Below are 15,097 nucleotides of genomic sequence, written 5' to 3'. Positions count from 1 at the left end.
TTTTATATTTGAACACAGTCCCTACTCTATCTAGAAATTTAATGCAGTACCTACTATAGCAGTGCCTGTATTACCCATCGATCTTCTGTCCTACCATTAGCTTATAAATTTGACTTCTACTGTTATCTGCTATGGATTAAGGACAATATGAATACCAGTAACTGGAAATGTGTTCATTGAAGAAAGATGCCAAAATTGCTTTCTTGTCATTATATATACATACAATATTGAAACACATTTATTTCTGATTTATTTCTCCTAGTACTTCCCCTAATGTGGCTATTTCTAATTTTACTAGTAGAAAAAAAAAATGTTGTTGAAAGTTTAAATAAAAATATGCTATATGACATCCACATATTTGCCTTAATACTAAGTGTTTACTTTGTGTCTTCAAAGCTACTTCCAAATATCTAGCTGGATATTTCTGTATCTTATATACATCATTTAATTTTTTATTTTACTTTAAAAAGTAAAATTGCCCAGTGGCCTTTAGGTTTGGAAAAATTATTTCATCTTTTATGTTTACTCCATCAGTATGCCTTCATATGGTAAAACCTGAAAATACATTTTTAAGACTAAAAACAAAAAACTATAACTTTTTGGGAAGGTTAAAAACTTGAATATTTTTATATCAAATAATTGCATGTTGTAAGAGATATTAAAATGACTACATGATATAATTTTGGGAGGAATATTACTCATAAAATATATCCTAAACTATCTGACAAATTGGAGTGAGTATATTCAATAAGAAGTTAAGTGTTAGTGAATTAGTTTTGGTGAGAATTCCAATTCCTCCAGCTTTACTGGTATGTAAGAAATCAAGTCTCTAAATGAAATACCTAACACATTCCAATACTTATTATCAAGTGGTAGAAACCTTTCCCATATAATCTGTTCTGTAAGTTTGATGAAGGCCCAATTGTTCCTGTTTTTTTTGTTGTTGTTGTTGTTCTATTGACAGCATTTGTTCAGGGGGAAAAAAGAAAACAAAACTCAAAAACAACGCAAATATTCTCTTATAACAAGATTCAAGGGAGTTCCCGTCGTGGCGCAGTGCTTAACGAATCCGACTAGGAACCATGAGGTTGCGGGTTCGGTCCCTGCCCTTGCTCAGTGGGCTAACGATCCGGCGTTGCCGTGAGCTGTGGTGTAGGTCGCAGACGCGGCTCGGATCCTGCGTTGCTGTGGCTCTGGCGTAGGCCGGTGGCTGCAGCTCCGATTCAACCCCTAGCCTGGGAACCTCCATATGCCACGGGAGCCGCCCAAGAAATAGCAAAAAAAAAAAAAGATTCAAGTAAATATTTAGGCAGCTGATAACATTTGAATCAGCAGTTTTGCTCCAAACTTTTAAACATGAAGTCAAGGACGATGTTGCTAAAGGTACAGATGACCTAGATTCTTACCCACAGAGTAACCATATGTCTTGGTTTATTCTATTTGTCTCAGCATCCAGTGCCATGTGGTAATCGTTTTGGTTTTTCACTTCTTATTAACAATGGATGAATATAATGAATTAACATAAGCAATGATTGGTTTAGGAAACCTCTACTTTGCTTTTGCTATAATTTCAACTACTAGAGTACATGATTCATGTACAGCAGTTTTTACTTAATGTTATATCTGAAAGAAGAAAAGCTGTATCCTGTCTTTTCTTTACTCATCCTCCCTGAACAAAATAGAACTGCTGCTTTTGTTGCAGAGGGATCACTGAAAAACACATTACACTCAAATATGAGCGGTAGGACAGCTCAAAGATTCAAATCTTGGTGGAGGGACATTTGTTGTTCCAATCTACACAGTACTGATATGGTTCTTTCCACCCCCTGCAAAATGAAATAATATACACCAGGCTACCAATAGGTGGAGATAATGTAATAGGGGGTTTAGAATTACTGATTAGATGTACATAAAATATGGGCATAAAATTGATGGTGGTACACAGCATATAAAGACTAATCTAAGTACTCTCGCTACAGTGGGTTGGCCACATATTGTATTTTTAAATCTGTAATTATTTATTTTACTATTTGGGAATGCCTTTCTTCTTTACACTTTGCAAAAATAATTTTTAGGAGGAATAAGTTGAAACTAAAAGTCCATATTTAATGCAAAAGTTGATACTGAATTTCTATTTCTAAAGCAAGTTGACGGTGAATAGTTGTACGATAATTGGATGACATTTCCTCTCCATCGTGGGGGTCAAAAACATCACTTACCACATGAAAAGTGAAAGAGACAAATGCTGCTGAAGAAGTATCAACATCTATTTCACAAGACAGTAATGTTAAGGTAATTACTTCCAAAAATGATTATTTGTCATTAGCAGTTGTAGAAGGTATGTTACTATATCACTCTGATTCATATATTATGTTCAGGTCAAATAAATATTCTAAGTCAGTTCACTCATGTAAAATCCAAAGGGTGTGTGTTTGGGGGGTGGGTACAAGTAAAAACAAACAAATGAAGCAATAGCTGATGATACTCCTAGTAGTGGAAGAAAAACCTCACTAAGGATTAATGAAGACAATATTATTTCAATATTGTTAAATGCTTCAAATAGAAAATGAATTCATTCCAACAGCAGTTTGATTTCATCATCAAGTCCAAGGAATTCAAGTAAAGCTATTGAAAATTCAGATTACTTTATTTGATAATGCTAATATAAAAATCATTTTAAAACTTCAGCATCAAAGTTCAAATTATTGGTTTTCTCAGTAACAATAAAAATACAAATTTTGGTGAAGGACAACATCATGGTAAAAATAAAATAGGATTCCTATGGAGAGTCTTCAGTTGTAATTGCTGTGAACATATAACTCATAACTGGATCCAAACGTATTGTAGTATTCTGCGAATCAAATTAGAAGCTGTTGTTTTACATTTTTATATAAACACAGAGTAAGTTATTTTGGCACATTTTTTCTTACCTCATCAATCAGCTCTTTCACCTCTGTATTACTGTTCTCCTATGCTTTTGTGCTGTTAATTGTTATGTTATTTGTACGTTATTTTACATAGCAAAGCACATGCGGGGAAATTAATTTGGTTTCTTGCTTGGGCTATACATTCTTCTGTGCTTGATTTCAACATCCTATGCTACGTTTGCATCCAACAGTACTACTTTTCTCAAGGACTTTCCCATGATTTTATCCTGATTTACCCCTTGTTCCTTCAGTCTGACTCACCAATATGGGAACGAAGTTTTCAGATTAGTGAGATATCACAGTTTGGCAGTTTTATATTTTTTTTTTTCCGAGAGAAAAGCTTGTAGGATTTACAATTTTTGTGTTGGGGGAATTCAAAGAGATGATAAGAAATCTGTCAAGTCATATAAGAATCATCTTTATAACATTTAAAAAAATTTTTAACACTAAGCTCATCATCTTCATTTTTTTGGTTGCTGGTATTGAATTTGTGAAAGCGTGCATGTGAAAAAAAGTTTTTGGTTGTGTTTGTATTTTTATTTTACTATTTTTGTTCATAGTTTTGAGGAAAGGAACATTATGATGTGGCATTAATAATGATAATTGAAGTGAGTAATATAGGATGTGTCATAGAACTCAGGATTTCTAGCAATATATTCCTGAGGGGTAATCACGTATTTCCCTTGGTCTATTATTAAATATTATCGTTCATGAAAATGCTTTCAAGAGAAATCAGCTCATCTTTCCTTAGCATTCTTCTTGTAAACTCTACATTTATATTATTTTTTCTCTTTATTATATCATGAGGCTAATGAAACTAGACCAGTAGGAGCAGAACTCTGTTGAGATAAACAATTTCTATAGTACCAGAAGTACTCAGAGCTCTTGGTTAAACAGGGAGCTTTTTTAAAAAAAAGTATATAAAAAATAACAAGAAAAATTGATTCGGGAGATCAGATTCTATTAGATCTTTGTTGTATAAACTTTGGCAAGCTTCTAATCCTTTTTGACTTTTTACTCCGTCTTATGGAATGGTCTATAAGCTATAATGTATGACTTTCTCAGAGGTTTTTTTTTTAATAATGATTTTTATTTTTTTCCACTATAGCTGGTTCACAGTGTTCTGTCACTTTTCTACTTATAGCAAGATGACCCAGTTAAACATACATGCATCCACTCTTTTTTCATGTTATCATGCTCCATCATAAGTGACTAGACATAGTTCCCAGTGCTATACAGCAGGATCTCATTGCTTATCCATTCCAAAGGCAATGATTTGCATCTACTAACACCCAATTCCCAATCCATCCCACTCCCTCCCCCTCCCCCTTGGCAACCACAAGTCTGTTCTCCATGTCCATGATTTTCTTTTCTCACAGAGATGTTTGAGCATTAAATGCAAGTGGTGTATCAGGTAACCCTTGTGCCCTGACTTATACCCTCATCCTCTCACCTAGGATTTCAGCCACAGCTATGGTGAACAAATTCATGAAGTCTTCAGCCCTCTTTGCACAGACAGTATCTCACCTTGAGCGTAGACAATATTTCTTTCACTTTCTACCTGGAAGTGGGAAGTCACAGCCAGGAAAACACAAGGAGCCCACCGTGAATATGGCTTTGCACAGTTAATGAGGTGCTAAGAAGTTAGCACACACCTTGGACAACATTCCAGCAATGGGAGACAGAAGCTGATGGATAAGTGTGTCTCCCTGTGGATCAGATCCCAGGATGGACAATTCCAAAAGTCATTCTATATATTTCTAAAATGGCCTTGAAGGATTGAGTCCCCATTGCTCATTGCAAAATCAGTTAAAAAATATATCCCCCCCCCCAAAAAAAAAGGATTCCCTTTGTGGCTCAGTGGTTAACAAATCTGACTAGGAACCATGAGGTTGTGGGTTCGATCCCTGGCCTTGCTCAATGGGTTAAGGATCCCACATTGCCATGAGCTGTGGTGTAGGTTGCAGACTCAGCTCAGATCCTGCGTTGCTGTGGCTCTGGTGTAGGCCGGCGGCTGCAGCTCTGATTCGACCCCTAGACTGGGAAACTCCATATGCCGTGGGAGTGGGTCAAGAAATGGCAAAAAAAATCCCTTTGTTAGATTTTCTTCTTTCAATCTTTTACCTTCTGTAGTATCTCAAACTTTCTCCCTGGGTTCTTACGCCTAATACACTGTCTTCAACACCAAGGTTTTTTTTCTTTTCTTTCTTTTTTTTTTTTTTGCCACGTGGAAGTTCCCAGGCCAGGGATTGAACCTGTGCTACAGCAGTGACCCACGTCACTGCAGTGACAACACGGAATCCTTAACTCCTAGGCCACCAGGGAATGCCAGCTTCCAAGTTCTTGACTTCAGCTCTTCTTTGGAGGAGAGAGGGATCCAGGCTAAGACTAATGGGTATAAATGTTTATTCATCACAGCTTGTGTGTGCTTCTCTCTTAGCTGATTCAGGTTGAACCTTAGAGAAGCACTAGGAGGTTATCTAACACCTCCTTAACCTAGTTACTCCCTACTTATACTCCCCATTCAAGATCATTGTAAATCATTTTACATGTTTGTAGGTAAAGCTTAAGAACATCTCACCCATGGCCAGGAAGGATCATGACACTTATACCAATGAACAGAGAGTAAAATATCTGTCCTAGATATTGCTTCAAGCTCATCTTTTCTCTTAGCTGAAAATCCACACTCAGATACTAGACTTTCAGGTATGTTTTTGGTCTCTGTATAGTTTTATCTCATAAATTTCATTGTATTACTGTTGCCTGTATTTCTAGTTATGTACACATTTCTCTGTTTTCCATTATTAGCCGAAACTCATGTCTCCATTCTCAAGCAAGTGTCACTGATACTGAGACATACAAAATATGAACCTCCAGGAAATAATTACTTCCAGTAAGGAACATAGCCTATGACAATAGAAATTTGCTCAAATCTATCAAAATGTGTGTGCCCAAACCCAGTTTCAGAATCATATTGATCTTTACTTAAAATTATCAAATATTTGAATTAAAAAATATAGGCAAATAATAATAGGATGAACAATATATTGGGGTGTCAGATGACATAAATTTATTAGATTAAAATTTTCATTTTCAATTGTTCTTCCATAAAAATCCAATAGCATATATATTTTATCAATAGTACAGATATTAGGACTTTATATTGAGTTATTCATTAAATTCAGAGTCACTTGAAAGTTGATGATGATTTAGGAATAAAAGAATATGGCAAATAGTAAAAATGAAAATGATGCCTGTAGAGGAGATACTTTAATTTCAATACTCAAAAGGATCTAGAGCCTCAACAAGTTGAAGGTTAGAAACCAGATCCTCAGGCTGGCCTGTAACATGATGAATGGCAGCTCCTGGAGGCAAAGTAGGTTGGATGGCAGAATCTTGATCCATGGCTCAGAGAAGGGAAGACACAGATTCCATAACCTTGGGGTCTGAAGCTACTGGATTCACAGCCCACTGAGTAGCAGCTTCTAGATCCAGAGCTGAGGGAGCTGAAGCTATTGGACCTAAAGCCTAGAGATCCAGGGTAAGTTGACCAGAAGGGATTGCAGTGCATAGAGATCCTCGGACAGTAGCAGGACATCTGGCAAGGGCTGGAGACCACAAGGGAAGTCTGACACGTAGTAGGCTTACAGCAGTTCTCCTGGAAGCCACTATAGAGGGAGGATCCTTGCTGGCAGGTGCTTGGAGAGCAGAGGTCAGTGCTGTAGATCAGGTTGCTGGGGTAGGAAGAGCCACAGGAGGAGCCTGGGTAACATTGGTAGCCCCTAAGGGAGCGGGAGGAGACGTTTCCAAAGTAGCACTGGGACATGTTGACAGGAGATGTGAGTTCAGCACAGTTACAGTGAGATGATTCTGAGTTTGAATGTCACTACTGAATGGTGGCATTTATATACATTCAGCAACGGGTGTGGCATACCACAGGGTCATGGTTCCTACATTAATTAGATTTCCTCTTTTGCATATGTGTTAACTCAGTAATCTGTGTAATTACAGTTGCATTCGAATAGTTTTCCCCATATTGTTTTTATGGTGCTGTAATTTTGCTGTTAAAGCCAAAGCCAATGAACAACTGCTATGTCAGAAATGCTATGACTGTTTTGCATTAATTCACATCCCATCATGGCCAGGAAAGCAACATGACCTGGAAAGCCTTTTCTTTGGTTTATGCTAATCTGTTTTCTGTGTTATCTCCATTTGGTTTTGTTGGTGGATGCTTTCTTCCTAAAACAGGGAAATGAAATTAACATCAATATTCTTCTGGTACAATGGACCAGAAGCACAGTTTCTACCTAGATGAAAGCCTTTCTAAGTGATCCACCTTGTCAACATTCATTCTCATTCTCCAAAATCATGTGGTGGTCATCTGTTACAGTGGCAAGAGAAAAATAGTCCACCAAGTACTACAGTTACATAGCGTCTCTAATCTAATGAAGAGAGACCAAAAATAGAGACTGAGATAGAAATGGCTAAAAACCGAAAGATGCCTTTCTATGTATATAAAGGAAAAAAAAGGCTCAAAGGCCAGGAAGACCATCTCTATTTAGCAAAGAGGAAAACAGGAGCCTGATGAAAAGAGGAAACAATTGAAAGGGAAAGACACAGAATATTCAGGAAGTTTTCTTTTTTTTTTTTCCTACTGCACTCAAATTATGATCTGTTTCATAATGCTTTTATAATTAAAATTTTCAAAATTAGCATATTTTATGAGTTTTGATAATCTGACCCATTTATCACCTACATTTATAAATATCCAGGGTTCTGCTGTCTTAGAATATCACTACTTTTTCACTGCACAGGCTTTACATGACTTTCTGGAACTTTCAGAGCTGCAGTTTCCTGCCTATATGTGATTTTTTTTTTCTGTTTTCTTTTCATCTGCGGGGCCCCTATCTCTTTTTCTTCTTTCTCTCTGTCCCTGTCCCATCATTTTTCTTTCCTGCTTTTTCTGTGTTTAACTTTATTTTTCTTTTCTTTTTTTTTAATGTGTCTTTTTGCCTTTTCTAGGGCTTCACCCATGGCATATGGAGGTTCCCAGGCTAGGAGTCTAATTGGCACTGTAGCCACCGGCCTATGCCAGAGCCAAAGCGATGCCAGACCCGAGTCTGCGACCTACACCACAGCTCATGGCAACGCCAGATCCTTAACCCACTGAGCAAGGCCAGGGATCGAACCCACAAACTCATGGTTCCTAGTCAGATTTGTTAACCGCTGCGCCATGACAAGAACTCCAACTTTGATTTTCCCTGCTGCTCATTTTTGTTTAACTCTGCTTAACTATAGATTCAGTTTAAAACCAAAGTTTGTTAGATTTATTATATTCTGAGAGTATAAACATTTGCTTTCTAAGTTCATTCACAAAATATCCAATGTTAAAATGCAACCAGTTGAATCATACTTTAGATTCAAGAAAATGTAGTATTATGATTGTTGGTGATATTTTCTTATTTTCTAGTAAAACTATAATAAACTTACAATAACAATGTTAAAATATTGACTTTTCTCTATAAAATCTATAGCAATTTTAAATGTAATATATGGTAAATGTTCCAGAAAGAAGAGAACTAAGGAGAGAAATAAGTGCACCCAGTTCAAATAGCTAATGGATAGTCCTTTATTCGCTGTTCTTCAAGACCTGAATTAATTTTTCCTTCCTTTGTGTCTCAGCAAGTAGGTAAAATGTCTTATTGATATAGTACTGTAGACACTATTCTTTCCTATTTTTTTCTGTTTATAAACACAACTCTTTAAAATCATCTTTATGATGGTCAAAGACTTCAATTATGCTGGGCAAATAAGTTCTGCAAATCTAATATACGACATGGCAACTGTAATTGTATTAATACTATTTGTATTACTGATATTTGCTAAAATACATGGGTGATCTTAAGTGTGCTCACCACACATACACATACAGATTGTAACCATGTGAAGTGATGGATACATTGATTGATTTGATTTCAGTAATCATTTCACAATATATATCTATAGTAAAACATCACATTGTACACTATTTATACAGCTTGTATTTGTCATTTATACTTCAGTAAGGCAGGAAAAAGTTAACAATTTTGAAGATAAACTATTTGGGTTAAAAGAGGAACATAAGTTTATTAGGCAAAACTGGGAAATTTAGTGAATTTGTCTTCAGTTACTCCAGGTTCCTTGCTCAAAAATCCTTCTTTGACAAGAGGTATTAGTCTATTCCCTTTGTTCTAAATCTCTAGACTTTCATTTCCCTTAAGTTAATTTAATTTTAAGAAGATTTTATAAACTCCCCAACCTTGGACTAAATTAAACCCAAAGATTATACTGTTTGTTCCATGCAATATCGACCTCCACCATTATTGTTCTTATTTTTTAAACTGAGATGTTTGTCAACAATTAAAAATTGAGATATTTTACACAAAATTTATCACTTAGGGCTGTGCCTCCAGTGGCTTCTGATTTGTAATTGCAGAGTCTCATCATTAAGTTATACAAATGGTTTTGATATGTGACATGTGTTTCCAACAGAATGTCATCCATAGTTGAAAGCTACAATGTTCAGCATCCACCTACTGCTCTTCTCCAAATTACCAGTCAACTTATCGCTAACATACAGGGGACCTTTATTATTAATCATTTATGTTTGAATCTCAATAAACAAAAGCCAATACTTTTTATATAAATATTACCTTTAATCATTCTAAATTGTTATCTATTACCCACAAAATATGTTCTGGAGTATTATCCAACATAGATTAGAAGATTTTCAATTCTATATTTCTAAAAATACATTCACTGGACAAAGATACCATGGCTGCCTTTCTTAAATGTGCCATATGGAATAGAAAAGTACATTTTTCTTTGTAGTTTGGTCCTAGTAATTTTCCTTAGGGATTTTTCATTACAACTTTATAAGGCTGAGAAACATTGAAGATCTCCCAATAAACATATTAATGAGGCATCCAAGTAAGTGCTTTTCTTTATCTAGAAATGAAGATTGAGAACATGAATTCAAATGCAGTTTGTTTATTTGGGAAGTGATCACAGTAAATACCTGTAGGGTGTGGAACGATGAGACAGGGAATAGAAGGAAGTGGTACAGGCTGCATTGCTAAGCCAGGCACCATGGTAGATAACCAGAGTTCAATTCTAGTGAAGAATTCCCTATGCAGGTGCTCTCTTGGCTTGCCCTTGCGAAGTGAAAAAGCCCTTAGGCAGATTTTTACACATGCCCCTAGTGTCAGTCCTGAGGGGTACAGATGATTATTCAGGATTTGACAGCTTCTATTGGGGATGAGGTGTCATTTAGAAAAGTAAAGATACAATAAAAATGGAAAGGGTTAAGATAATTTCTCAAAGGATGAAATGGGATGAGGGAAGAGAAAGGTGGTAAGTTTAGATCGTATTGTAACACAGTGTAACACAGTGTAAGGCACTGGAAGTAGTATGGAAATGGGAGACAGAGTTAGATAGAAAAGCTGGTACCCACAACTGCAGCATTTAAATTTTCTGATTTGTGGTGACATCTATTACTGCTTAAGCTACTCTAACAAACTTAAATGTTCACCTTCACTGTAGTTACTGTCTAATTATTTCTTCCTTTTCTGTTAGTGCCAGGTGTACAGTAAAGTGGATCAGTAATACATATATACATATTCATTCTCAGCATGCATTTACGGTTTAAAAAAAAAAAAAAACCAAAAACTCTCCAGAAAGTGGGTACAAAGGGAACCTACCTCAACATAATAAAGACTATAAATAACAAATCCACAGTTAATATCATCCTCAGTGGTGAAAATATAAAAGAATTTCTGCTAGATCAGGGGAATAAGACAAGTATGCCCACTCTCACCACTTTTATTCAACATAGTTTTGAAGTCCTAGCCACAGCAATGAGAAAAGGAACAGAGATAAAAAGAATCCAAATAGGAAAAGAAGAAGTGAAACTCACTGTTTGAGGATGAGGTGATACTATACTTAATTAATACTAATAATTTACTCATTTATTTGAATAACTTTTATGTATTTTAAGCATGAATAAATATCAAATTTACATAAAATTAACAAGTTAACATTGCTTAAAATATTGAACCACTCCTTTAAATGAAAATAGAAAAGCTAGAGAATTAAAAAAAAATCTGCTTGAAAACTTCAGAGAAATATCAGTGTTTCAGGGTCACAGAGATACTACATGCATTGGAACTGAAATCAAAAGAAGTGAGTCTATATCTGGGGTTGCTATTCACTTAAAATGAGATGCTGATTTTGAAAGCATCAGCTAAGAAAAGGAATTTCTGTAAACTAACAGGGCCAGAGAAACTAAATTAAAATTTACCAAAGAGTTAGGATCATGGGAAATATTCCAAACTTTGGAGAACAAATTTCTAGAATTAAAATGAGCTGTTAATAGGTAGTTTCTTATAAGAACAGAAGCCCAGGTTGGAATCATCTCAATCCCTTATTTAGAGTAAGGGAATCTAGATTCTGGTATCCTTATGCTAGGAGCCTTTCAAAATTCATAAGTAAATCTTTTCTGGAGGAAGGTAAAGACATCTAGGTTTTTAAAGTACATATGAAATGTCTATTACTTCCTCAAAATATAACAGGGATATGAGAAAATAAGACCAAACAAAAGAAAACAGTGGAAAATAGAATCCAAAATATACAATTCACATAATGAACATGTCAAAAACAGGCATTAAAATAACTTATATGAAGAATTTAACCATAGGAAATAGGAAAATATTATTATCAAGGATAATTATGTTTAAAGAATTACAGATTGAGAACATTGACTTAAAAACATACAACATAGATTAGTAGGTGTGTAGGTTTAATTCTGAGCTTAATATCCTGTTCCACTGATCTATACTTCTGTCTTTGTGCCGGTACCATATGGTTTTGATGACTCTTGCTTTGTAGTATGGTCTGAAGTCAGGGAGCCTGATTTTTCCAGCTCCATTTTTCTTTCTCAGGATGGCTTTGGCTATTCTGGGTATTTTGTGCTTCCAAACAATTTTTAAGATATTTTGTTCTAGTTCTGTTAAAAATGTCCTTGGTAATTTGATAGGATTGCATTGAATCTGTAGATTGCCTTGAGTAGTATAGTCATTTTGATAATATTGAGTCTTCCAATCCAAGATCATGGTATATCTTTCCATCTGTTTGTGTCATCTTTGATTTCTTTCATCAGTGTCATATAGTTTTCAGAATACAGGTCTTTTGTCTCTTTAGGTCAGTTTATTCATAAGTATTTTATTCTTTTTGATGTGATGGTAAATGGGATTGTTTCCCTAATATTGCTTTCTGATCTTTCATTGTTAGTATAGAGAAAAGGAATCAATTTCTGTTATTTATTTTGAATCCTGTGACTTTGCCAAATTCATTGATGAGCTTTAATAGTTTTCTGCTAGTTTTAGGATTTTCTAGGTATAGTATAATGCCATCTGCAAATAGTGATAGTTTTACTTCTTTCTTTCTGATATAGTCTAGTTGAAATTTTTACAAATTTGCAAAATAATAACTGACTTTACAAACCTAATTGTTATGTTTTATTAGGAGATTAAACATTGTTGAACAGACAATTAATGAATTGGAAGATTGGGTAGAAGGAAATTTCCAAACTAAAGCAAGAAAGAGAGAAAAAGATAAAAAATAGAGAAAAGACTGTAAGAGGGAAATATAACATAGTCTCATAATTTACTTTTCTTATAATTGGTATCTCAGAAAATAACAGCCTGTGATTCAGAATTTATCAAAATTGATGAAAGGCATCATCTCACATGTGAAATAGTAGTGAGGAAAATGAGTAGAGCTGGCCTACACATGAGAAGGCTGAAAATGGGTCCTAGCATACATTACCCAGAGATAGTCTGCAACAAATGCTTCAAAACTAAACTCCCAAGTTGTTTTCTTTAATCATTAAATAATTGAAATAATTTTATTTGTTAAACATGGTTGTTATGTACAATAGAGAATGTCTAGTCTGAATTCTTTACCATCCACAAAGCATTTAGTTTAATTCTAAAAGTGTAGACAAGATTCAAGGTATTTGGATTTTCTGTATTTTTTTCTCTTCAGAATTTCCCCTTTGTATTATGAATCTTATTCTTCCTTTATTTTTAAAGCCAAAATTTAAAAACTGACTCCCTTGCATTTAAGTAAGCATTTAGGATGTTTAATATGCAAAATAACAAAATGTCTCTGGGTATTTTTTGACACACAAATTAAAGAAGTGTCAAAAAATTCCAAACACAATAAATCAATTTTTAAAAATGTGACTCAGGCCATCACACGCAAAAATGACAACCTGCAAAGAAAAATATAAAAGTCTGCAATCACAACTAGAGATTTTAACACTCCTTTTCTCTTCTGATAGAAATAGATGACAAACAAACACTAACGACATAGAAAATATTAACAACATTATTAGCAAATATGACCTAATTAATATGCATAAATATTGCGGCCAAAACTTCAGAATATTGATTCTTTTCAAGTTTCCACAGAAGATTACTAAAATAGATCATATCCTGACCATAGTGGTTTAAGCTAAGAGGCAATAGCAACAGGAAAAACAGAATTAACTAATAAATCCTCATGCATTTGAAAATTAAGCACTATGCTTCTAAACATTGCACTCACAAAGAAGAAAGCACAATAAAATGTGAAATAACAAAATTAAACTGTTTAAGTGGGAAAGCGCTAGTCTTAAATGCATACTTTTTAGAAGAACGGCTGAAAATAACTTAATTTATATCCATATTAAAGAGTGAAAATAATAAAATACATTAAGCCTAGATTAAACAAAGGTGTAAAATGATAGAATAGCAGAATTTACTGTTTAAAAAAGCAAGTGGAAATTGAAAATCAGCTAAACCACATAGATTTCTTAGTAACAAATCAGCAAGACCTAGAAGATACATAGTCTGGAGGGCAAAAGTCACTTTATAAATTACTGTGTCAGTACCGGTAATTCAAGAAACAGACACTGAAATGTAATTAAAGGTACAAGAATTTTGCGGGGGGAGATGTCCATGTGAAAAGGATTTAGGGAGAGAGTGGAGAAGACTTGGAGAGTTATCAGACTTCCAAACAAGTCAGACCAGAGTGAAGGAGAAAGGGAAGGAAGTGCCCCAAGTAGCCACACAGATTAAGGATAGTTCCTCAAGGCCATTGGAAAATCCTCAGTTGTTGACCTTCAGAGGAGTCCTGTGTGTCTCAGGAACAAGCTTTTCTAATATCTCTGTTGTGCTGAGTCATTGCCTGGAAGCAGCACCATGGAAAAGAAGTCACCCATGCCAATGAAGTGTTAGGTTGGGCCATAGCGTGTTGGGGCTCTTGGTTAGTCAAACCTCCTGTAGATGAAGATTTGAGAAGTAAATTCTTGGCACTGTCTCACATACAGATGAAAATTTGTTAAGACTACTGGTCTCTCATCAGATATCACTGAATGTAAAAATTATTTTCTTCCCTCATCTCAATAATTCTTAGCTCTTTGATCATTTTCGTGAGGGCCCAAACTAGCCTGCCCTGTGACTCTGTATTGGTTCTGTCCCTCACTGTCACTATGTCTCCAAATAATTGTCTAAGTTCCTCTCTGGTTGTAGCCATTACTAATATTCAGTTTGTCCTGCTTGATATTTTTCTTCTCCATTGTATCTGAGACATGCGCACTAATATAATATAATAGGTGGACAATAATTTTGAAGAATGAGAAAACATGGGGAAAAATAAGGTTGGTATTTAGTAGGTTCCTCATTTAGGCCAAAGTTGTGTCTCTGATCCACTGATAAAGAAGAAAAGTAATTTTATCTTATTCACAAGATTTGAGAAAAAAATGTTTGTTCATCATTGCCAGAAATAAAGCACCTGAAGACTATGACTAGAGGAAAAGGAGATATTTTTCTGACTATGATGGGATAAGCATTAATGTGAAATAGTCATAGCATTTCTAACATAACACCAAAGTTGTTATGGCTATAACACCAAAGTTACAGCATCCATAAATCAAATAAAGGGAAAACTATTCCAACTGCAATTACAGTGATTACTCAGTTATACATGTGTCAATGACGGAGTACAAATATGTAAAAAATGATTCTGTATGTAACCATGCCTACTATTGAGAGTATATATATGCTCCTGTCCAGAAGGTGAAATCCAAT

General features: G+C 35.0%; 1 protein-coding gene across 1 annotated transcript; it reads right to left on the bottom strand.

The window, feature by feature from the left end:
• Positions 1 to 6,258: 6,258 nt before the first annotated feature.
• On the bottom strand, positions 6,259 to 6,753 carry LOC125113572 (keratin-associated protein 13-1-like). Its single transcript, XM_047756389.1, has one exon. It carries the CDS (start codon positions 6,751 to 6,753, stop codon positions 6,259 to 6,261), a length of 495 nt encoding a protein of 164 aa, XP_047612345.1.
• Positions 6,754 to 15,097: the final 8,344 nt, after the last annotated feature.

The sequence above is a fragment of the Phacochoerus africanus genome, chromosome 1, assembly GCF_016906955.1.
Source record: "Phacochoerus africanus isolate WHEZ1 chromosome 1, ROS_Pafr_v1, whole genome shotgun sequence".
Classification (NCBI taxonomy): domain Eukaryota; kingdom Metazoa; phylum Chordata; class Mammalia; order Artiodactyla; family Suidae; genus Phacochoerus; species Phacochoerus africanus.
This window is presented reverse-complemented; position numbering and strand designations above follow the sequence as displayed.